At 36.8% G+C, this 25,865-nt stretch overlaps 1 protein-coding gene across 1 annotated transcript; it reads right to left on the reverse strand.

Annotated features, from left to right (window-relative positions):
- Positions 1-5,928: 5,928 nt before the first annotated feature.
- LOC102961179 (zinc finger protein 420-like) lies at positions 5,929-25,100 on the reverse strand. Its single transcript, XM_007096876.3, has 5 exons — positions 24,874-25,100; positions 19,564-19,646; positions 17,697-17,823; positions 14,992-15,087; positions 5,929-7,418 (listed from the first exon to the last, which is right to left on the reverse strand). Exons 2-5 carry the CDS (start codon positions 19,570-19,572, stop codon positions 5,929-5,931), a joined length of 1,722 nt encoding a protein of 573 aa, XP_007096938.2. The 5' UTR covers positions 19,573-19,646; positions 24,874-25,100.
- Positions 25,101-25,865: the final 765 nt, after the last annotated feature.

A 25,865-nucleotide genomic window follows, 5' to 3' on the forward strand; every position in this document is an offset into this window, starting at 1 on the left:
AAAAAAAAAAAAAAAGACTTTACTAAAGGAGTTCAGGATCACATGGACTCTGACCAGCCCCAGTAAACAGAAAACAACTATTTAGTCACTCGGATCCTGCCACGTTGTCTGTCAGGTAAGAATACTGAAACTATAAACTACAAAATTTTTCCCAAGGGGAAAAAAGACCAACGAAGAAAAAGTGGGAAGGTATTAGAATATAACTAAAAGAGCATAGTAGAGAAAAAAAAAATAACTGGATCTATAGCAATATATTTGAAAACAAATTACTGTAAATTCATTGATAAGTTTTATGAATATTTCAATCTTTCGTGAATGTCGTCTCAACATTTACAGACTTGGGGTGATTTGAAAAAATGTTTAAGGGGCACCTGGATGGCTTAGTCGGTTAAGTGTCCTACTCTTGATTTTCAGCTTGGACCATGATCTTGCAGTTTGTGGGACTGGGCCCCTGCGTCTGGCTCTGTGCTCATAGCTTTGAGCACAGAGCCTGCTTGAGATTCTCTCTCCCTCTCTCTCTGCCCCTCCCCCACTTATACACGTGCATCTGCACACACTCTCAAAATAAACATTAAAAAAAAAGTTAAATTTCTGATTTTAGCAGATGTTCAGAGAGCTTATATTTGCAACTGACCACTATATAATTAAAGACATTTCATTTGTTAAACCTTTAAGATTTGGTTTGCTAGCAATATAAATAGAGCAAGTATTTAGAGAAATGCTGATTGTTTAATAAAATGCTAATAGATTAAAAGAGTAGAAATTGGCTTTAAACAAAGGCAAATATCAGTATTTCTAAATAGCAAATATCCCTAAATTAGTAACTTTCTAATTAGTAACTACTTATAAAGTAGTACTTCTAATATTGCTAACTAGTGAATATTTCCATTGATTAACCCTTTATAAAATCTCAGACATGAAATAATCAGTTCTATTGTGGTTGCTGAAAAGTATACAAACCTTGTAAAAGAGCCAAACTACATTTTATGTCCTTCCAGAGGAGCTCTGGTGTCCCAATTAGGATTGCCAAAAACACATGCTACTTGACCTATACATGAGGGTGTCATGTAAGAAAGATACTTAAGGTAATTAAAGATGTAACATTGAAAATAAGATATAAAAAGCTCCATAAGTTTCCAAAGAGAAGTTCTATTGTATCTTTTAGACTTTAAACCTTAAAGTTAAAAAAAAAAAAAAACCTGATAAGTGCAATATCAAACATGAAAAATACACAATGAAATTAGAATACAAGCTCACATATATAGATGCAAACATTTGAAATCAAATATTAACAGATGATATTGAACAGTATAAAGAATAATATACCATTAGCTTATCCCAGAAGTGGTTAAAGAACAAGAAATCTATCAATATTCATTAATATATCAATAAATTAAGGAAGAATAGTACATAACTAAAGCAATAATGAAATGGCATTTGGAAAAAATGGGGCATTTCTTATGTAGGAAACTACTTAACGTACAACATGGAACTACCCATAACCAATTACTAACAATATATTAACCATGAAATAATTGATCTAATTTGCACTATTGGAGAAAAAGACCAGAAGCCTGAAAAACTAATTATTCTGTCTTATGTTATACTTAATTCTCAAACTTGTATAGGACAATGGTATTAACTATCAGATGTGAATGAATAGATTACTGAATTCCCCATCTGCAACAAATAGACACAGAAGTGTTGGTTATAAAGGACAATCACACTGACATCATAGCTACCAATATACAATACCACTGATGACATCACTACCATTACACAATATAGCCAAAGCCATTTCAATAAAAGTACATAATCCATATAAATATTAAGAAAAGGAATTTTCATTTTGACTTTCAGATAACTATTTAGGAAACTAAATAGTCTAATAAAATTGTGAACAGAAATAAGAATATTTGGTAGGACTGAAATATCAAAATTTAAAATATTTGTATGAGGGGTACTGAACTTAGTAAAAAGCAGCATAAATCAACATAAGTCTGGAAAAAAATGAAGACATCAAATAAAACAAGCAAAGGATTTGGATATTGAGTATTTTTTAAGGCATCTCTAAATTAGGAGAAAAAAAGGATAAAGGGGTAAAAGAACTAGGAAAAATCACAAAAAGGAGCATGATTGGCCAATAAAAATATGTGGGAAATATTCAACTCAGTAGTAATTAGAAAACTAAAAACTAAACCACATACTAGAGGGAGAAACATACAACACATGTCGTCTTTGACTGAGTTGCCAGATGCCGACATCAAAAATAAACAAGTTAGCAATACCTACCAAAGCTGAAAATGTACACTACCTAGGCCTGAGTATTTACAGACAGCTGCTCACATATACTAGTATATAGGAGCACAGTTATTCACTGTTTTTGTAATTATGAAAAATTGTCAACAACAGTATCATGGTCAAAAGACAAGATTTAAATTTATTGAGGTATGTTTATATAAAGATTGGGCTAAAATATATTTCAGTTTGTAGAAAAATAGAGCTGTATATTCAGAAAAACGAAGATAACTATGGGTCATAAAGTGAGCTGTCTGCAATCCAGTCGTCACTAATAACATGAAATAATGATGGATAATTCCAACCTTAGAGTCACTCCCCTTGGATCTGCCTAGAGATGTTAAATATTAGGAATGGGGATTCCATGGTAATACTGTAATTTTTTTTAAGGTTTATTTATTTTTGAGACAGAGAAAGAGCATGAACAGGGGAGGGTCAGAGAGAGGGAGACACAGAATGTGAAGCAGGCTCCAGGCTCCGAGCTGTCAGTACAGAGCCTGATGCGGGGCTGAAACTCACGGACTGTGAGATTATGACCTGAGTCGAAGTCGGATGCTTAACCGACTGAGCCACCCAGGCACCCCACCCTGGTAATATTTTAAAATGTTCTTTACCACAGATCTCTAATCATGTTTGGTTGATATAAGCTTTTCATTGTTCAAAGGTAGAGATTCAGTATTCAGTATTTTATTATTTAAGCACAAAAACTTTTTAAAAAGCACTATGAATTCCCCATCTGCATAGTGCTTTTTAAAAAGCACTAATGGTGTGCCTGGGGGCATAATTTTTTAGATGTGTATATCTCTATATTCAATAACCCGACTGAGTCACCCAGGCACCCCCACAGTGATTTTAAAAGAAAGATGTTATTTTCTTTTTCTTTAAAAAAATTAAAATTAAAAGTGTCCAGGGGCACCTGGGTGGCTGAGTGGGTTAATTGTCCGACTTCGGCTCAGGTGGTGATCTCATGGCTCATGAGTTTGGGCCCTGTGTCCATCTCTGTACTGATAGCTCAGAGCCTGGAGCCTGCTTCTGATTCTGTGTCTCAGTCTCTCTCTGCCCTTCCCCCGCTCACGCTTGGTCTCTCTCAAAAATAAACATTAAAAAAAATTTTTTTAAAGTATCCACTATCATCTTGATTTTGATAAATTACATTTTTCCTAGGAACACAATACATTCTCTTAGATTTCTAAATATGCTGGAAACAACTGAAGCATTAAAAAAATTTTTTTTAATGTTTTTATTTATTTTCAGAGATAGAGCATGAGCAGGGGAGGGGCAGAGAGAGAGAGGGAGACACAGAATCTGAAGCAGGCTCCAGGCTCTGAGCTGTCAGCACAGAGCCCGATGCAGGGCTTGAACTCACAGAGTGTGAGATCATGACCTGAGCTGAAGTCGGACGCTTAACTGACTGAGCCACCCAGGCGCCCCTGAAGCATTTTTTTTTTAAAGAACATGTGGTAAGAACCAAGGAAATCTAAGTATGGACTTGAGTTACTAATAATGTATCAGTTCAGCTCCTGAAATTTACTGTTGATTTTTTAAATTTATTTATTTATTCATTCATTCATTCTGAGAGAGAGCACGAGCAAGGGAGGGGCAGAGAGGGAGAGAGAGAGAATCCCAAGCAGGCACCACACTGTCAGCATGGAGCTCAATGTGGGCTTGAACTCACGAACTATGAGACAATTATCTGAGCCAAAATCAAGAGTCAGAGGCTTAAGCAACTGAGCCACCCAGCATTTTCTTTTAATTTAAAATTCTCTGTGTTTGTGATTGTATCGCCTTTCTTATTAATGATACTATAATGTAATCATTCTTATTTTTATCTTGACCAGATTTATCACAGCCTATCTGATGTTAACATACTTCTAACAGAAAAATTTAAAGTTAAAAAACATTTTTTCAAGATTCCTGTTCCATTTCTAAATCACTAAACTCTACTTCTAGATGTATTGTTTTTCACAGAAAAAACCCAAAGCTGTTAGAGTACTATCTGATTAATAATCGATAGGCTCTAATGATTTTAGTTTTATTAATTGCTTTCTTATACTGGCTTAGATTTAAGTCATTTTATTTCTAGCTTTGTAAAATTTTTATTCTACGAATTTTTAATTAATTGTTATCTAATTATTTTATCAATTTTGTCAATACCTACTAAGTGGCAAACAATGGGTATGTATGATCTGGGGATAAAGCCGTGAGCAATTTATTAAATTTCCAATGAGTACAATAAAACTGATAACATCCCCAAGTTCTGGCATATAAGCATTTCATTATCATTCCTTTCTGAATAGACCCTAATTTCAATTCTCTGTTTAATTCAGAACTTATACATGAGGATTATCAATTTGCAAAAGGAGGTGATAAAATATTACCATGCAGATGAGTAACTATAAAATGGATTTCTACAATGGAGAGATCTAGCAGTCATTACTATAACCAGGTGTTAACATCCAGCATCATTAAAAGTAGGGAAACTCAACATTATATGTTTCTTAACATTCACAACATTGACTCAATTAAACCTCTTCATTTAACTTTTAATTTACTAGAACGATTAGAGATAGAAGAACAGGATAAATGACCCACAAAGAAATAATTTTAAAAACCCAGAACATGGGACCATTCAGTAAGACAACTTTCTCATACTCTTCGAAAATCCAAAGTAATGAAAAATTGGTGGGGATGTTATTCTAAAACAGGTACTGGCAAAAATTTTTGTGAAGAACCAGACAGTAAATATTTTAGGCTTTGTTGGCCATATGGCCTCTGCTGCAGGTATTCAGCTGTGCCAGAGGAGTATGAAAGCATCCATAGGTGGTATGTAAACAAATCAATGTCAGTCTTCCAATAAAACTCACATTTTAAATCTTCATGATTTTCATATTCTACTAGACTGTGCGGAAAAAAATACTTAAAACTCAAAAAGGCACAAGTAATTACTTAGGAATAAAGATCTTCTAAGTTCATTACACCCATATTGACTTGGTCTCTTAATAATTCACTAATAGTAATACAAATAATATTAAAAATAGTATCTAATACTTACTGAATAGAGACTATGTTTAAGATAGCTTTCCAAGTTTTCTACATTTCAAAAACAGCACTATAATGCAAGTACTGTTATCACCACTTATAAATGACTCCCACAGGGATAATATCTTGCCCAATGTCATACAGGCTGTAAAGCATCAAATGACAATCACTATGGTTTTTGTTAGATCAACAGGGGTTTTCTGTGGTATGCGTTTCCTCAAATTTAACAATAATTGATGAGGGCTGGAGAGCTTTTATAAATAAAGCATAAAAAACAAGGGAATATCCACATTCTCTGAATTTTCCTCCAAGATGAATATTCTGATAATCTGTAAATAGAGAAATGCTAGTAAAGTCTTCCCTGTTATATAAAAATACATTATAAATTTATTAATCTGAACATGAGTCATAACAAAAATTCCAAACATTATTTACATTTTAAGGAGTTCTCACCAGTATAAATTGCTTAATGCCTTATAAAAACTGAACCATACCTAAAAGTATTCCCATATTCCTTTCATTCACACTGTTTCTCAGTATTATAAATCACTTATGTACTATACATTCTCTATGTATATATGTATACATTCTCTATCTACATATATATGCCTTTCCACAGTCCTTATATTCATAAGCCTTCTCTCCAGTATGAATTCTCTGATGTACTTTAAGACTTGACCTAAGCCTAAAGGACTTCTCACATGTGTTACATTCAAAAGGTTTCTCACCACTGTGAATACTCTGGTGTCTAGTAAGTCGCCCATACACACTAAAAGCCTTCCCACATTCCTTACATTCATAGGGTTTCTCACCAGTATGAAATCTATGATGTACAATTAGTTGATGGCCACTACTAAAAGCCTTCCCACACTCTTTACATTCATGGGGCTTCTCACCAGTATGAATTCTATGATGTACTCTGAGGCTTTCAATATGACTAAAGGCCTTCCAGCATTCCTTACATTCATATGGTTTCTCACCTGTATGAATTCTCTCATGCCTAACAAGGTTTGAGGTGCGACTAAAAGCCTTCCCACATTCTTTACATTCATAGGGTTTCTCACCAGTATGAATTCTATGATGCATTCTTAGGCTTCCACCATGAAGAAAGGCTTTCCCACATTCTTTACATTTATAGGGTTTCTCACCAGTATGAATTCTCTCATGTTGAATAAGTGCTGAAGCATGACTAAAGGCCTTCCCACATTCATTACATTCATAGGGTTTTATACCAATATGCACTCTCTGATGTGGAATGAGCTGATAACCACGACTAAATGTCATCCCACATTCCTTACATTCATAGGGCTTCTCCCCAGTATGAATTCTCTCATGCTGAACAAGATTTGAGGCACGTCTAAAGGCCTTCCCACATTCCTTACATTCATATGGTTTCTCACCAGTATGAATTCTATGATGTACTCTTAGATCTATACCACGACTAAAGGTCATCCCACACTCATGGCACTCATAGGGTTTTTCACCAGTATGAATTCTGTCATGTTGCACAAGATGAGAGGCTTGATTAAAGGCCTTCCCACATTCCTTACATTCATAGGGTTTCTCACCAGTATGAATTCTCTGATGTATTCTAAGTCTTCCACCCTGACTAAAGGCCTTCCCACATTCATTACATACATAGGCTTTCTCACCAGTATGAACTCTCCCATGTTGAGTAAGATGTGAGGCACGACTAAAGGCTTTCCCACATTGTTCACATTCATAGGGTTTCTCACCAGTGTGAATTCTCTGATGAACTCTCAGGTCCATCCTACGACTAAACATCATTCCACATTGCTCACATTTATAAGGTTTTTCACCAGTATGAATTCCCTGATGTTGCAGAAGGTTGGATGCACGATTAAAGGACTTTCCACACTGCTCACATTCATAGGGTTTCTCACCAGTATGAATTCTCTGATGTACTATAAGGTCTGTATGTCGACTAAAGGCCTTCCCACATTTGTCACATTCATAGGGTTTCTCTCTAGTATGAATTTTCTGACGTAGAGTAAGAGGTGAATGTTTTTTATAAACGTGTACTTTTTCACAGCTGATTATTTCATATTTTGACTCCAAGTCTAAAAGAAATGAGAAAAACATTTTGTTTTCCTGGACATAAATATTTTATAGTAAATTTCTTTAAAAATTAAAAACATTACCTATGAAAGATGAATACTCTAGAGAGTATTCTCCAAAATCAGCTATACAGTTTGCATTACTACTGACAATGTCTCCATAACTCATTTATTACGTTACTACAATAATTTAATGTATTCTCTCCAGTATCAGTTTCTGTGTGTGTGTGTGTGTAAAATATGGCAACTATTTATACCTGATCTTTCTCCAATTCCCTTTAAAATACAAATATTGGGGTGCCTGGGTGGCTCAGTCGGTTGGGCGACCGACTTTGGTTCAAGTCATGATCTTGCAGTCTGTGAGTTCAAGCCCCATGTTGGGCTCTGCACTGATAGCTCAGAGCCTGGAGCCTGCTTCAAACTCTGTCTCCGTCTCTCTCTGCCCCTCCCCTGCTCCGTGTCTCTCTCTCAAAAATAAAATAAAAACATAAAAAAAAATTAAGAAAAAATAATAAAATACAAATATTGTGGTCATTTCCTCTAATGCACAGCCATGTGTGCATTTCTTTGTTCTCATTTTAAATAAAATAATAAAAGTTCTTGTTTGCTTATTTTCACTGAGCTTTTTCTTATTAGGTACCCATTCTACAAATTTTCCAACTGTTTTATTCCTTCATATCTTTTCTCAGGTCCTTTTCTACAAGTCTGTCAATGAATTTTCAGACAGGGATGAAGTATACACCCTGCTAAAAGTCTTATGGATTTTGAGCAGTTGGGTATTTTGAGGAAAAGAAGTGAAACTCAACTATAGAGCAAAGAAATCGGAAAAAGAGTTACAGGAACTATGTGAAAAACATATTTGAACAGACATAGCCTGCAGAATAACAAAAAATATGAAAGGATATCTTGAAAAAATTTCTATGTGCTGAATGAGTGGGAAGAGACTTGGGGACAAGAAATGCCATCTTTTTTTTTTTTTTTTTTTAATTATTGTTAAGTCAGCTAACATACATACTCTTTGGCTTCAGGAGTAGATTCTTGTAAGTATAGTATGTACCAAATTCTGAGATAATACAAACACTTTCTCTCCAAAACCAAGTAACAACAGGAATTATAACAATACCAGAAAACCAAAACACATTTGATGTGGAAACGGAAGTACCCTCTCCAGAATAAAACTGGGAAAGTATGGAAATAAAAAAACGGAAAGGGTACAATAGAGAAAATAAGTACATACCAGAATTTTAGGCATTCAATTTGAGCACTCAGAGAATTCAAAGATTTAAGTAATTGTTGCTATTAAAATGGAAGAAATAAATGAGTCAAGGAACCAATTCTAAAACTTAGAAAACAAGCAAACTAAAAGAAAGAAAAAACAAATTAAGAGCACAACGTAATGAGTTAGAAAAGTGTAGTAGTAACAAATAAAAAGCTGGTGCTTTAAAAATCAAGAAGTAAACATTAGCCAAACCAATCAAAAAGAAGTAAAAACAAAAAATAAGAAGAAATGATTAAGGGGGAAATGCAAAACTAAAATGAATTTTACTGAAATTTTGAATACTTTGAATACATCACTAATACTTCTGAAATAATGGAATGGATAATTTTCTGGAAAAATTCATCAAAATTCACCAAAAAATCACCTAGAAGGCTTAAACAGACCAATTACAATAGAACAGAAAAAGTTGTCAAAAAAAATAGTTGTAATGAGTATTCTTTAACTTCTAAATTATCATTTCTAAAAATAATGTCCATTATATGGATCTAGCATGGTTAGATAAAGAAAACAATTTAGAACAGGTCAAAAAAGGTGAACCTAGAAATCTTAGGCAAAAAAGAAATGAAAATGTCAAAGACTTACAGAAGTATGACTGGCCAACACTGTGAAAATAGTAGCATAAAAATGATTGTGATAAATATAAACAATATAAAAAGCAATGAGTCCACAATGACAGAAGAGAAAATAAATGAAATATAATTTCACTGTTAAATAACTCCTTAATTGAAGAAGTTCTAGTTCCATCACAGTGATGTAAATCCCTTATAGTCATTTCCCTCTCTGACTGATATCAACTAAAAATGCTTGACAAAATAACAAAATCAAACACATGAAGTCAGTAAATTTGAGTAAACAAAAGAAGACAACTGTAGTGGGGTACCTGGGTGGCTCAGTAAATACAGCATGCTACTCTTGATCTCAGAGTTGTGAGTCCAAGCCCCCGTTGTGTGTGGAGCCTACTTAAAAAAAGTAAATTAAAGGGGTGCCTGGGTGGCTCAGTCGGTTGAGTGTCTGACTTCGGCTCAGGTCATGATCTCATGGTTTGTGGATTTGAGCCCCGCGTCGGGCTCTGTGCTGACAGCTCAGAGCCTGGAGCCTGCTTCAGATTCTGTGTCTCCCTCTCTCTCTCTGTCCCTCCCCTGCTCGCACTCTCTCTCAATAAGAAATAAACATTAAAAAAAATTTTTTAAATAAAAAATTAAAAAAAAAAAGACCTGTAGAGAGGAGTGAAAACCTTAAAAAGTAAACTACATTAGGGTGAGTTTCTTGCTATTTTCTTTTTTCTTTTTATTTTTTAACATTTATTTATTTTTGAGAAAGAGAGACAGAGCACGAGTGGGGGAGGGGCAGAGAGAGGGCATTGGGGGTACACAGAATCCAAAGCAGGCTCCAGGCTCTGAGTTGTCAGCACAGAGCCTGACGCAGGGCTCGAACTCACGGATCATGAGATCATGACCTGAGCCGAAGTTGGCCGCCCAACCAACTGGGCCACCCAGGTACCCCTCTTGCTATTTTCTATATCACAACCTTGCCACAAGGGAGGGGCCCAGTCATACTGGGGCAAAAAATGGGCTGTAAAAGCCCTGACGTATTTGTTGCTACAATAATCATGGCAGGGGCACCTGGATGGCTCAGTCAGTTAAACTTCCAACTTCAGCTCAGGTCATGATCTCCCGGTCTGCTGTCCATGGGTTCGAGCCCCACATTGGGACCTGTGCTGACAGCTTAGAGCCTAAAGCCTGCTTAGGATTCTGTGTCTCCCTCTCACTAGCCCTCCCCAACTCTCACACTCTCTCAAAATAACAAACTAATATTTAAAAAAAGAAAAAAAGAATCATGATAAGGAACACTATCAAACTGGAAAGTGAGAGAAGAAAACATTCTGAAAAAGCTTAGCCTAAACCTGAATCACACATGCATGAGAAGGACACAAACCAGTGTAAGCAAAGCCTCAGAGAATTAAACTACTGCCCATAAACAGGACAGAATATATAGTCTAAGTTTTATTGCTTTGCTAATTTGCTAAAATACAGTAGCAATATCCTACTTACAATAATAGATAGAAGAACCAGGCCAATCAACAAGGAAACAGAGGGCTTGAACAACACTCTAAACAAACTGAACCTAACATACATGTTTTTTCTGTACACAACGGCAGAATACACATTCTTTTCAAGTACACGTGGTACATTCTTCAAGATACACCACATTAGACCCAAATCAACTATCAACAAAATTTAAAAGATTGAAATGAGAGTGTCTTTTCTGATCACAAAGGAACAAAATTACAAATAACAGAAGGAAAAGTAGAAAATACACAAACATGTGGAAATAGCACACACTTAAATTAGCAATAGAAAAGAAATTACACGGGAAATTAGAAAGTATCTGAAGATAAATGGAAATGAAAATATACTGAACCTTATAGGATGCAGCAAACCCTGTGGTTTTCAGTCTGTCACCACTGGGTATGCTGTTAGCTGTGGACTAACACAGATGGCCTTTATTTTGGTGAGGTAGTTTCCTTCTATTCCTGGTTTCTCAAGTGTTATGAAAAATATTATATTTTGTTAAATTCTTTTTCTATATCAATTGAGATAACCCTGTGTTTTTCCCCCTTCATTCTGTTAATGTGGTGTATTGCATGCTTGATTTTTATATATGGCATCATCCTTGCATTCCAGAAAAAAAACTCCATTTTCATATGCTGTTGCATTCAGTTTGCTAGTATTTTTGTTGAGAACTTTTGCCTCACTTAATATGCATCAGGAACATTGATCTATGGGTTTCTCTTCTTGCACTGGATTTGTCTGGCTTTGATATTAGGGTAATGCTACCCTCATAGAGAAAATTTGGGAATGTTTCTTCTTCCTCTTCGAATTTTTGGAAGAGTTTGAGGGGAAGTGGTGTTAATTCTTTAACAGGGTTATTTTTTGTTATTTTTTTCTTTCCAAGTTATTTACCATACAGTATACCATTCTTAAATGTAGAATTTAATTATTCAACATATGTACACAACACCTGGTGCTCATCACAAGTGCCCTCCTTAGTACCCATCACCTAACTCATTCCTGCCCCACATCCCCTCTGGTAATCATCACTTTGTTTTCTATAGTTAAGATTCTGTTTCTTGATTTTCCTTTCTTCCTCCCACCCCACCCCATGTTTGTTTTGTTTCTTAAATTCCACATATGAGTGAAATCATACAGTATTTGTCTTTCTCTGACTTATTTTGCTTGGCATAATACTCTCCAGCTCCATCCATGTCATTGCAAACGGCAAGATTTTTTTTTTAATGTTTATTTATTTTTGAAAGAGCACAAGCAGGGGAGGGGCAGAGAGAGGGGAACAGAAGGTCTGAAACGGGCTCCATGCTGACAGGCTGGCAGCAGCAAGCCTGATGCGGAGCTCAAACTCATGAACCATGAGATCATGACCTGACCTGAGCCAAAGTCAGACACTTAATTGATTGAGCCACCTAGGTGCCCCTCATTCTTTTTTATGTCTGAGTAATACTCGTGTGTGTGTGTGTGTGTGTGTGTGTGTGTGTGTGTGTGTGTGTGTGTACACCACATCTTCTTTATTCATTCATCAGTCAATGGACATTTGGGTTCTTTCCATAATTTGGCTATTGTTGATAATGCTGCTATAAACATTGGAGTGCATGTATCCCTTTGACTTAGCATTGTATCCTTTGGGTAAATATGCAGTTCAATTGCAGGATCTAGGATAGTTCTATTTTTAACCTTTTGAGGAACCTCTATACTATCTTCCACAGTGGCTGGGCCAGTTTGCATTCCCACAGTGTAAGAGGGTTTCCCTTTCTCTACATCCTAACACTTGTTTCCTGTGTTAATTTTAGCCACTCTGATAGGTGTGAGATGATATCTCATTGTTGTTGTTTTATTTGTATTTCCCTGATTGTGAGTGATACTGACCATCTTTTCACATGTCTGTTTATTTTTGATTACTAATTCAATCTCTGTACAAGTCTGTTTAGATTTCTATTTCTTCATGATTCTGTATTAGTAGACTGTATGTCTTCAGGATTTCATTAGGTTACCCAGTTTGTGGGCATACAATTGTTCATAGTCCCTTCTTTCATTTGATTTTAGTTGAGTCCCCTCCTTAGTCAATCTAGCTAACATTTTCTCACTATGGTTGACTATTTTGAAGAACCAACTCTTGGTTTCATTGATTTTTTTCCTATTATTTTTCTATTCTCTGTTTACCTCTGCTCTACTCTTTATTATTTTCTTTCTTTTGCTATCTTTGGGTTTAGTTCGTTCTTTTTTACCTAGTTCCTTGAGGTATGAAGTTAGGTTTTTAATTTGAGAATTTTCTAATTTTTTTGTTTGTTTTAAAGTTTACTTACTTATTTGGGGGGAAGGGGCAGAGAGAGAGGAAGAGAAAGGATCCCAAGCAGCTGCCAGCATAGACCCGACATAGGGCTCGATCTCATGAGCCATGATCTGAACTGAAATCCAGAGTCAGACACCTAACTAACTGAGCCACCCAGGCACCCCAAGAATTTTCTTTCTAATGCAAGCTATAAATTTCCTTTTTAGTACTGCTTTCAATGCATCCCGTAAGTTTTGGTGTGTAATAAGTTTTGAAATTAGAAAATATGAATTCCACTTTCTCAATTTTCAAGATTTTCTGACTATTCTAAATCCCTTGCATATTCACATGAATGTTATGATCAGGATGTCAGTTTCTACAAATAAGCTGATAGGATTTGGGGTAGTAATGCCATCTTAACAATATATTTTTAAAATTTTAACGTTTATTTATTTTTAAGGGAGAGACAGAGTGCAAGCAGGAGAGGGGCAGAGAGAGATGGAGACAGAAACTAAAGCAGGCTCCAGGCTCTGAACTGTCAGCACAGAGGCCGACCCGGGGCTTGAACTCACGAGCCATAAGATCATGACCTGAGCTGAAGTCGGATGCTTAACCTACTGAGCCACCCAGGCACCCTGCCATTTTAACAATATTAAGTATTCTGATTTTTAAAAAATGTTATATGAAATTAAAAAAACATAAATCGGAATTAGAAAAACTGAGAAATGAAATGATAGAGCTCAGGAATACAGCAGAGATAAAGAAAAAATGATTTCAGAACCTATAAAGAGAAAAAACTCCCAGTAGATTAATATTAGGATAAAACTTTTTAAAACAAAAATTAAGAAAGGAGAGCCTGGGTGGCTTAGCTGGTTAAGGGGCTGACTTCAGCTCAGGTCATGATCTCACATTCAAGCCCCACATCAAGCTCTGTGCTGAGTCAGAGCCTAGAGCTGCGTCAGATTCTGTGTCTCCTTCTCTCTCTGCCCCTCCCCTGCTTGTGCTCTCTCTCTCAAAAACAAATGTTAAAAAAAAATTTTTTTAATATATTAAGAAAATAAAAATAAATAAAAATTAAGAAATAAATAACAAGTAAATGAGAGAAAGTGGAAAATCATTTAATGTTTATTTTATCTAGATTTCTGTTTTAAGTCTCATAATTATAAGGTTTGATTTTTGAACATTGAAGATAACAAAAAATTTAATCAAATCATATCTTTAGAAATAATCTTAAAAACAACTATAATTTTTCTTAATGAATCACAACACAACATGATTTGATCCCCCATAGCATACTGACTTTGTTTTGTTAGTCACTATTCAATAACTCTGCTCTGATCTACCTGCTGCTCGTGAACAAACAACAGTCATATTCTCTTTCAGGCCTTTGCATTTGTCTACTCTTCTTGGAATGCTCTTCCTCTTATACTCAAATGGCCTGGGCCTTACCTTCCACATCCTACCTCCTCAGAAAAGCATTCCTGACCATCTTACCTTAATTTGTCTTGTCCTTAGTTTCCTTGACACTGTATTTCACTATGTGATGTTATGTACCTACTTATTTGTTTATATGTTTATTTTATGTCTTCCCTAATACACTATAAATTGCATTTCATTAGCCAGATATAGGAATGCATTTATCTTTAGGCAGTGAAGCCATATATATAAGTCCAAGTGCACAAGAGGATCTGGAGAGCAGTTGAGTCCAAAATATAGACAAAATGGTGCATGAGGAAGAAGGACAGTGCCCATTACTGAATTGGGAGGGAAATATGACAAGAGTAACAAAGGGAGTGGTTAAGGGGGTAAAGATGAAATTCATTGGGTAGCTAGCTCATGCAGAGCATAGATTTCCTCCCTAGATCACAAGTATGTTCTCCAACATGGAGTTTTCCAAGGTCTCTCCTTAACCACTTAGCTTTTACCTACACAGATATATTCCTTGCTCATACTTACCTGTACACCATCTTTTTGTGTCCTCCCTCACAACCATCCAGGGCTCTTTTCTTTGCTCCAATAATGTGATCACATCTGGCTTAGAAATGGAATGTTCTGCTTACAAAGAAAAAAAAATGCACATGATATAGAACAAAACATTGCTTAGTTAAAATTATAGTAATAGGGGTGCCTGGGTGGCTCAGTCGGTTAAGCATCCAACTTCGGCTCAAGTCATGATCTCATGGTTTGTGGGTTTCAGCCCCACATCAGGCTCTGTGCTGACAGCTTGGAGCCTGGAGCCTGCTTTGGTTTCTGTGTCTCCCTCTCCTACTGTCCCTCCCCACATATGCTCTCTCTCTCTCTCTCTCAAAAATAGTATTTAAAAAAAAGAGATGCTTAAAAAATTATAATAATAAACTAAAGGTCAAAATGATGTTGAATAACATTTTTGAGAAGAGAGGGTAAAGGAACTAAAGAACAAGAAATCAGGTATAATAAGTTTTGTTTTGTTTTTTAACATATACTCATAAATCCTCTTTTTCTTGAGAGAATGCATAATACCATAGTTTAAAATACAGAATCTGGAGCTTTAGTTCAGTTCCTGTCTTTGCTACCTTCCACCTATGTCTGACCTTGGGAAAGTCACTTAAACCCAGTGCCTTAGTATCCTCACTTGTAAAATGGGAATAGGGCTGTCAGGAGGATCAAACAAGTTGATACATATGTGTAAAACGCTCAGAGTGTTGCCAATTACATACTAAGAACAATGTTAGCTATTAATATTTTACTGATATTGCTGTCTTTCAAAGGGTACAAAGAAGGGCTCTCCGTAGGATATTCTTTCCATTTTAAATGTAATGTTCACAGATTACAACTTTCAACCACAAAACAGAAAGAATTTCTTATGAAATAGAGTGTGTATGCCTCAGTTTTCAATGAATTCCATTTATCTAATGCACCACTATTTTGCTTGTAGAGCTCTTGGGGTGCATGGATGATTCTAAGCATCTGACTTCGGCTCAAGTCATGATCTCATGGTTTGTGGGTTCAAGCCCTGGTTGGGTTCTGGGATGACAGTGCAGAGCCTGCTTGGGATTCTCTCTCTCTCCGCCCCTCCCCAACTCGCACTTTCTCTCTCTCTCTCTCTCTCTCTCTCTCTCTCTCTCAAAATAAATAAAATAAACTTACAAAAAAATTGTAGAGGCCCTTTTAGGGCAATGAGAGTAATTCAGGACCCTGTGTCAAGCTGATTTCCCTGCAAGTGGGTAATAAAATGTAATCTCTATAGACATCCTGAGCATAAATAAATAGGAAAACTGAATCATTTAACAATGGTTATAATAATAAATGCCAGAGAATTCTAAACAAGATCCTGTTCATAAAGAAAAAGAGGTCACTGCAGAGGAGGTATGAGTATCACTGGACAGAGAAGATGAAGATGCTGTAGGGGCCAAGGGCAGACCATCCCGAAACATGCTACTTTGGCATGATGATTATTTTAAAAGTTAAATGCAAGGCTCCTGCAGCTAGTTGAACATATGACTCTTGATTTCGGCTCAGATCATGATCCCAGGGTCATGAGATGCAGATGTGTCAGGCTCTGGGTTGAACATGGAGCCTGTTCAAGTTTCTCTCTCTCCCTCCCTCCACACCCCCCCCCCCCGCTTTCTCCCTCTGCCCCCTCTCCTGCTTGCATGCATGCTCTCAGTCTCAAAAATAAAATAATAATAAAATTTTAAAAAGGGTAAATGTAGGGGCGCCTAGCTGGCTCAGTTAGAGCATGTGACTCTTAATCTCAGGGATGAATTCAAGTCCCACACTGGGTATGGAGTCTACCAAAAAAAAAAAAGTTAAATGCAAAAATAACACTATGATCCATACTTAGTCTCCAGAAAGCAAGAAATAAATCTCCTAATGGAAGGTACCCTCTCTGTATCAGAAGATAAAAAGACATCCTTATAACAGATATAGGGAATTCAGACCTGAGAAGGCTATTATTAACAACCCTTGTTATTTTTTTTTTTTTAATGTTTATTTATTTTTGAGAGAAAGAGAGTACGAGCAGCAGAGGGGCAGAGAGAGAGAGACAGAGGGAGAGAATATCTGAAGCAGGCTCTATACAGCACAGAGCCTGACGTGGGGCTTGAACTTATGAACTGTGAGATCATGACCTGAGCTGAAGTCAGAAGCTTAACCCACTGAGTTACCCAGGTGCCCCGACAACCAAATACTTTTTACTAATTTACTACCCCAGCCCAAATTCAGTTTAGAATTCCTTACTAATTGAAACTCTGAACATAAGTTTTCTTTGTCCTGTCAATTCTTCACAGGTTTGTCGTCTCTTTCTCTAAAAAGTGTAAAAACTGACTACTTTCATCATTTCTTCAAGTCTCAGTTTCATTTTTGAGACTGTGTACACATAATTAAACTCTGGTTTTTTTCTCCTGTTAATCTGTCTCACATAAATTTAATTCTTAGACTAGCTAGAAGAATCTTGAAGCATAAAGGAAAATTCTTCCTCCCCAACAATGTTTAATGGAGCTACAATTTCCAACCTGACAAAACTCAAATCATTTATTTCTTTGCAAAAAATAAAATAAAATAATAATAATGATAACAACAAAGAAATGTATCTAGTTTCCTAAAAGCAACCCTGAAAGTCATAGTGGGAAAAAATGCCTATTTCTAAATTATCTTAAATTACTAGAGGCTGATGAACATACCCAATGAGACCAAGTTATCATAGTTCTCCATCATCACATCCCGGTACAAGTTCTTCTGAACAGAGTCAAGATAGTCCCACTCCTGCTGAGAGAAGTGTATGGCCACATCCCTGAATGTCACAGATCTCTGAAACGGCAAACCCATGTATTAGTGGGGAAATTAGAGGAATATTTTGAAGATGGAAGGAGAAAGAAAGAAAGCAACATAGCAAATATGTAGGTTAAAAATATATAATACAGGAGGGGACTGAAGCAGAATATATACATATTTTTGAAGAAGCCTGCTGGAATAGACCAAATTTCCTGGCATATTCTTAAATATCTGAATCATTTGAGGATAGATAAAAATAATAATCATTGACTATTAAATCAAATAGTGAATACAAGCATAATGTTTATCTGTCACATAAATTCTCAGTAAACATGAGTTGAAGAAAATTTTTGCTTTTTAGAGAAAATTTAATCAAATATTTTTCAAAATGTAGTATGAAGTCTCAATTTTAGAAAACAGACTTTGTATAAAATTAAGAATTCCCTCAAGTATTAAATTTTCATTATTTCAGATCTTACCACAAATATTCTCTCTTGTTTTGACAAACCCATGTACTTTCTGGCACATGACATAATTCAGGGACATACTGGATTTAATCATTTATACAGGTAGGATGTATTACATTTGTAAGGTCTTCCCCAATTCTGTGATTCTATGTTCACCTACTACTTATGACATATAGTTTCCTCATTGCCATCTACCATCTGTCACTGAACAGCTAGCTTAGCTGAGAGTATGGTAGGCAGCTTCCATTTAGGTTACCAGTGATCATCATCTAGTATTTATGCCCTTGTGTACTCTCCTTCACGTGTGTGGGCTGAGCCGAGTGACTTGCTTTTAATAAATAGAATATGACTAAAGTGACAAAATGTTATTTCTGATAGATTCCATATTGCTTGCCCTCTTTGGATGTCTCACTTGCTCAACTAAGTGTGGCCTCCAGGCAACAGCCCATGAGCAACTGGATCCTGTCAAAACCCACTTGAGTGAGCTTGGGAACAGATACACCAATGTTAGCCTTAAGATGACTTCAGCCCTGACCAACACCTTGATAGCCTTGTAAGAGATCCAGACAGGAGAGTCCAGCAAAGCCATGTCCAGGTTTCTGAACCACTGAAACTGTGAGATAAATGTTTACTGCTTTGAGCTGCTAAGTGTTGAGGTAATTTGTTACATAGCTAATAGATAACTAATACATTGAGTTAAGAATACTTAAGAAGGATGATGAATTATGCAGATGTCACCTAAATTTAGTATGTCTCATCCAACAACAGAAGAGTCTTCATATTTATCTCTGGAGATTTCCTGCCAAGGTCTATGACCAAATATGCAAATCACAATCATGTACCAATTCAAACAAATTATGAGATTTTACTCTATACTGAGATTTAAGTCCTTTGATACCAAATTTCTATCCTATCTACCTGGAAATCCCAAATCTGGAAAATTTCAAAGTTTTCTCATGGATGGTCAAATACAACCATTATTTCCATTTGACCACACTATTGTGCAACCTCACATAACACAAATCTATACCTCAAAGGGCATATCTCCTTTACTATTCCATTACTGCCCTTGATAAAAGAATGAACACTTAAGACATGTTGAATAACTCTGCAGTAATAACATGAACACTGGTTAGTTTAGAACAGGTCGCATGGAAAGGATGCTGGGTAATTTAGCATCACATTTCACCAGAACAAAAGATGGGTAAAAGGTTATTGGAGAGGCCTTTTCTTGGTAGTAAACTCTAGAAAATGTAATGAAAATATTCACATGACCTAAAAAAGGTCAAGGGAGGAAACATCAACTTACATGGGCCATGGTTTTAGGCCTACAAGAGTGGATCAGTCTTCAGGGTTCCTCTAACAGAATAGCACAGATCCAGAAAGCCAGAGCTAGGAGAAGAGAAAGATCTTAAAACCAGTTTTGCTTTAGTGTTCCCAACAGGACATAAACTAATGTTAGGATCTCCCACTCCAAGTTCCAAATCTACTTTCCAACACACACAATTTGGGTAGATTGGGATTACAGATAAGGTCATTTCCTTCCCCAAATCCCAGGGGTCTCTGATGAACAAAGTCAAGAGAAGCATATGTGCATTAAAGTCAGATGTGCACATATCAGCAGTTCTTTGGCCACTGCATCACTCTGGCGAGGCAGATGCAGACCTAAGAGTGGGCAGTGCAGTCTTGCTCTGAGCAGATCCTCTTCCTTCCATTCTCATCTTCTAAGCCCTATATCATCTTAATGAGAACCTCTTTAGGAAGTGGGTAAAGTTGGTTAAGACACTGGAGATGGAAAGTCAGTGTTCTGTACTCCAAGTCTAGAAAATCTTACCAGTTAAATAAATGACAAACCATCACTGTATTACAATACCAAGTAGACATCAAATGTGAAGTTGGGTAAAATATTTAAGGATATGAGAAAATATTCCAGATATACTGTCCAAAATAATTAGATTGGGGTGCCTGGGTGGCTCAGTCAGGTGAGCGTCTGACTTCAGCTCAGGTCATGATCTCACAGTCTGTGAGATCTCACAGTCTGTGAGTTCAAGCCCCGCGTAGGGCTCTGTGCTGACAGCTTGGGGCCTGGAGCCTGCTTCGGATTCTGTGTCTCCCTCTCTTTCTGCCCCACCCCCACGCACACTCTCTCAAAATAATAAACATACATTAAAAAAAATTTTTTTAAACAGAATAATTAGATTGGCCAATATAATTATTTTTTTAAATATATGAATACGTCAATCAGTGTAGAGAAAAAGTGATAGACAAATTAAAATCAGTAGATTAAAAAATCTGGAAGGTTATAAAACATTTTAACAGTGTTTATCTTTTTATTTTGATCTTGTTTTTATTTTTTAGTTAAAAAATATGTTTATTTTTGAGACAGAACATTAGCAGGGAGGAGGGGCAGAGAGAGAGGGAGACACAGAAGCCAAAGCAGGCTCCAGGCTCTGAGCTGTCAGCACAGAGCCTGACACAAGGCTTGAACTCACAAACCAGGAGATCATGATCTGAAGTTGAACGCTTAACCAACTGAGCCACCCAGGCACCCCTTGATTTTTTTTTTTAAAGCTTACTTCATAATTACTGTAACAATGACCACAGGTTAACTTGAAAGATATGTGTATTTTTCCTTTACTTGTTAACAGGAAGATATCCAAAAAGAAAATAAAAAAAAATCATTTGTTATCTAAATTTAGACTGTTTTACTGAACAGCTTATCTTTTGTCTGCTTCCTTTGGATCTATCTAAACTCATGTTATCATTTCTTCTCAGGCATGAGGGAGTTCTGTCTAGAAGATATAGGAACCCGTCTCTGTGTAATCTCTTGTATGAATTGATGATATCAATACAGCTTTATTTCAGGTCTTCTTGACAGAAGGGTTTATTTGGTTTATAAACCTGTCAGCTAAGCCATCATATCCCCCAGACAGCTGCTGCTTTGTGATATCCTATTAGTTTTACTGTGCATCTAACAAAATTAGAAGGAAAATGGTGAATATAAAAGTCATAGCACAAAATCCACTTATTACCATAGATATTTCATAGAATCTGTATATTTTGTTTATATCCTGACTGGTGTGTCTTCCTGTGAATTCACAAGGCAGGTCACCTAAATCTAGCTAGTGGTCTTCACCACACACTGCCTTACAATTATTTCTATTCAGATTTTACCTCATTTTAGATAATAAGCATTTTAAAGGAAGCAACTATGTCTTTCCAATGATTACCCCAAATCCTACAATTTCTAGGTCTAGCATATAGTAGGCACTTAATAAAAGTCTGATTTTACCACAAAATTCCATTTCTAGGAAATTTTTTAAGGAAATAACTATAGCAGTATGTAAGGCATGGTGCATCAAAGAATAATTTTTGATAACCAAAAATTAAAAACAGAACTATCTCATAGAAGGCAACAGGTTAAACATATATGGTCTGCAATATGGTGACATACTGTGGCTTCATTAATAATCCAGATGAAATGATGGAAAACAATATTAAGTCAGTGAAGAAGGCAGGTTTTAAAAGGTTTGCGTAATGTAGCTGATATCCTGTTGAAATTAAGAACACAAGCTCTGTTGTCAGATTTTAGGAATTGAAAATGAGCTTAAACTGTCAGAGTTAATAATACCTCAGTGCCTCTGTTGATTACAAAATCAGCAAAGAAAAGTTAAGAATATTACCTACTACAGGGGTGCCTTGGTGGCTCAATCAGTTAAGTGTCTGACTTTGGCTCAGGTCATGATCTCACAGTTCGAGTCCGGCATTCGAGTCCCAACTATGCTGACAGCTCGGGGCCTGAAGCCGGCTTCAGATTCTGTGTGTGTGTCTCTCTCTCTGTCCCTCCTCCTGCACATGCTCTGTTTCTCTCTCTCAAAAATAAATAAACTTAAAAATATATATATAAAAATTTTTTTAAAAAAGAATATTACCTACTACCTATGACTGTTCTGAAGAATAACAAAGCAATCCATATTAACACTAAAAAGTATAACAAGATGGCTAATGTAAATTATCAATCACTACTAAAGATCAAAGTCATTATATTACCCTTAATCCATTATTATACATGGAAGTTAATTCTGCTGCATCATGTTATTCTCATAGAAAATTTGTGCTTCTTGGGCTTTCTCTTTTAAAAAATTTCAGTTCCTATCTTTGAGAAAAAATAATTCTTCTTAATAAAATCATGAGTAACATAAGAGAGACAGAGAGATTACCAGACAGGAAAAGACAGTATGTTTCTTTCCTCACTCCCTAGCTGCTATATAAACACACACAGGTGTGGTTTATGATGCTGAATGCAGTTTTTCTTGCTCTAGCTATTAGGGAGTGATAAAGGGTATATATTATTATATATATATATCTATAATTGGAATGTGATAAAATGCAATCATAACAAATGAGTGAATCTTACTCTGCATAATAGGGGGATTTATATTACAATCTTTATTTTCTGTTATAATAACTACCTTTGGAAATATTATTTGTACTTGCCAGACACTAAATTAGAATTTAGTGCTATTTTCTCTGTAAGTAACCTTAAATCTCTAAATTATTATGATCAGCACAGGAATTTTGACTTGCTCTATCTCCGACCTGGACCAGTTCATCCCTCCTTAGGGAATATGGTGGTCTCCCATTCCTGGGAGGTCACCATACTGATGCTGAAGTTACTGCACACACCCTATGGGCATGACACACCACAGGACAGAACTACTGGGCTGAAGTGATCCTCCTAGCTCAGCCTCCAAAGTACCTGGGACTATAGGCACGCACCACTGTGTCCAGCACTAAATTATTAATTATGAAAGTATGCATTATTTAGTAATTTGGTGCTACAAGATTTTCAGTAACATTTGTCATATCTAAAAGGTGAAAATTTAATGTTATTCAAACAAGGAGATCCCTGGCATTTCCTCCTCCCTAACAGAGGTAAAAGGAAACCCCATGATTGGGCTAGATTTGTTTTTCAAACTAAGAGTAGGACTCTGCGTCTTTTGTTTCACCAATTATGTTTTGTCAAAACAAAGCCACACAGAAATGTTCACACATAATAAATTGGAAACACATACACCAAAATATTAAAAGTGATTATTTCTAGGCAGTAAGATTAAGGGTATTCTTATTTTCTTAATTTCTTAGGACATTAATTTCTTTTGCAGTAATTCTGCATTTATTCTATCATAAATACGACATAAAGATATTAGAAAGTATTTAAAATATTTTAAGTCACTGTTATGGCAGATGCTATATTTTCATCGTTAAAAAAAATCTGTACATATGAGGCCAGCTGTGAAAAAAGTGATTGAAACAGCCACCATTTACCTGTTTTTAAATATCCTGTAGCTGTACTACACTGATATAATCAGATATATTTCACTATAAAGATTTTTCCATTAACAGAAGGGAAATAGGCTTTGCAGATTAATAAGACTATGTATGTAAAGTAGGCAGGAAAGTTGAGCACGGAGAAGTTGTCCAATAAATATGACTACATACCTTCCATTATTCTCTGAATAACCAATTAAAATGTCATTTTGGATACAATCTTCCCAAAAGGGTTTTACAAAATTCTATTTTTAATTTTATTTTAATTATAATTTAATTCTAATTTCAATTTCATTCTATTTTAATTTTAATTCTATTTTAAAATTTTCTTGAATACTATTATCCACAACTATGAAGATGGTTTACTTAAATCTTTCTTTATAATGACTAATTCTTATAAACAGAAATCGTATTATCTGCATAATACTGTCTCACTGATGTCATGTGCTTTCTTAACCACTCCCATTCTCTTGATCAAGCTCTTGATCAAATCTCTTGATTTGTGCAAAATCGTCACAAGGTATAACAAAATTGTTCTTTTTGATTCTAAATAAAACCAGGTCTAAACCTTTTGAACTATGAAAATGAAAGTTTCCAAATATATGCAGCAATTATCTACACAATTTCAGGGAGCTGTGGTTCCCTCGACACCCATAGATACAAAGGACGCCTGGTTAAGAACTCCTGTTCTCGGACACTTGAATTCTGGCTCAGTCTCTTGTAAACACACGTCACAATGAACTTCACGTTTTCGTTGCTTAACTACAAACACCTGAAGGGGAATAATCAGAGTCACCACAATGCTGAGCATTTCTCTTCTACTCTCCATGGCTACACCTGCCGTAACCTCATACAGATAAACAGAATAAAGCAAGAGCGTTCACAGCTGGTTCTTGCCTATAAGGCTCAGAGAATGCGGACATTCTCAAACACGTGAACGAACCCCAGAGAACTCCCAGGAAGGACAGTCCCAGGAAGCAGCCGCAAAACTAGAGCCACGGTGTGTGAGAGACACTCACCACAGAGCCACCACAACCCAAGCTCACACGAAAGACACGCATCCTTACGTCTCCGTCACACGAGGGCACCCACACACCTCTCCTGGCCTTACCCAAGTCTGCACCCCCAGCTCCTCCTCCCACATAGACACACTCGCTTCCCGTCTTTCTCACAGGGATACAAGCACCCTCCTCTGCTGCTCAAGCACCCACAAGCCTGAGCCCCGGGAAGACTCAGCCCGCGCTCCCGGCTCCCGTGTTGACAGCGCCTCCCGCAATCCCACTCTCACCGCCGCTCCCCGTCCACGTGGGCTCTAAGCTACGTCTGCACAGCCTTTTCCGTCGCGACTCACGCCGACTTCTTCCTCGGACGGGGCCGCTCACGCGCGGCACGCAACAAGGGACATGCCAAAGGAGCCCCGTGTCCAAGTTACCACACCGACTGTGGGACCCGGAGAGCAGGGTCATTAAAAGTCCCGAAGTAAATCGGCTCGCCCCCCGCCCGAGCCCCGGAGACTTCTGGGAACGGCCGCGCGGCCCGGGCGTGCGCAGGCGCAGATCCCTGAACTGCTGGAGCCCCGGACCTGAGGTTGAGGGCGCGTTCTGCGCTGGTCCTGGCGGGGAGAGGGCGGGTCCCTGATGGTCCTGTACCAGGGAGTTCTGAGAAAGGGTGTGCGGAGCTCTTCCCTTCCGAGGCCTTAGGCCTGTGTGTGAGGATCCGCCTTGTAGAATCGGCGACGTGGCCCTGAGGACCGTGGCGTGCTTGCATGGGTGTGAACATCTGACGTGGGTTCATAGTCTAGCCAAAACTATGTGTGTACGTGTGTATCTCTTTACTAAAACCTCATTACACCTGAAATGTCACAGGTACTATTATGTTTCCATTTTAGAATTGAAGCTTCTGAGATAAAAGGAGGTTACATACTGTGTACAAGTTATACAGTTTAGTGGCAAAGTTTTGCTTCCAGGTCAGATAACGTGGATAATGTGAGACCGTACTGTATAATGCCTTTTCTTTGTAGGGAAAGAGAGAGTGAACTTGGGTCCTTTTAAAGACTATCCAGAAAAAAATACTTTATTCACGTTTCACGATATTGTGCCCACCAGAAACGGACTTTTGTGACAGGGAATTTTTTCATCCCTTTCTGTTGTGTTGCGAATGATGTCGGCTTGACCGTAAAGAAGCCCATAGGTGAACTAACATCTTTAACTTGTGTTCCTGGTCATGAGATCCCATTGAAAAATATTTTCCGTCTCAGGCAGACGGACAATAAGATAAATT

This window comes from Panthera tigris, chromosome E2, assembly GCF_018350195.1.
Source record: "Panthera tigris isolate Pti1 chromosome E2, P.tigris_Pti1_mat1.1, whole genome shotgun sequence".
Taxonomy (NCBI): domain Eukaryota; kingdom Metazoa; phylum Chordata; class Mammalia; order Carnivora; family Felidae; genus Panthera; species Panthera tigris.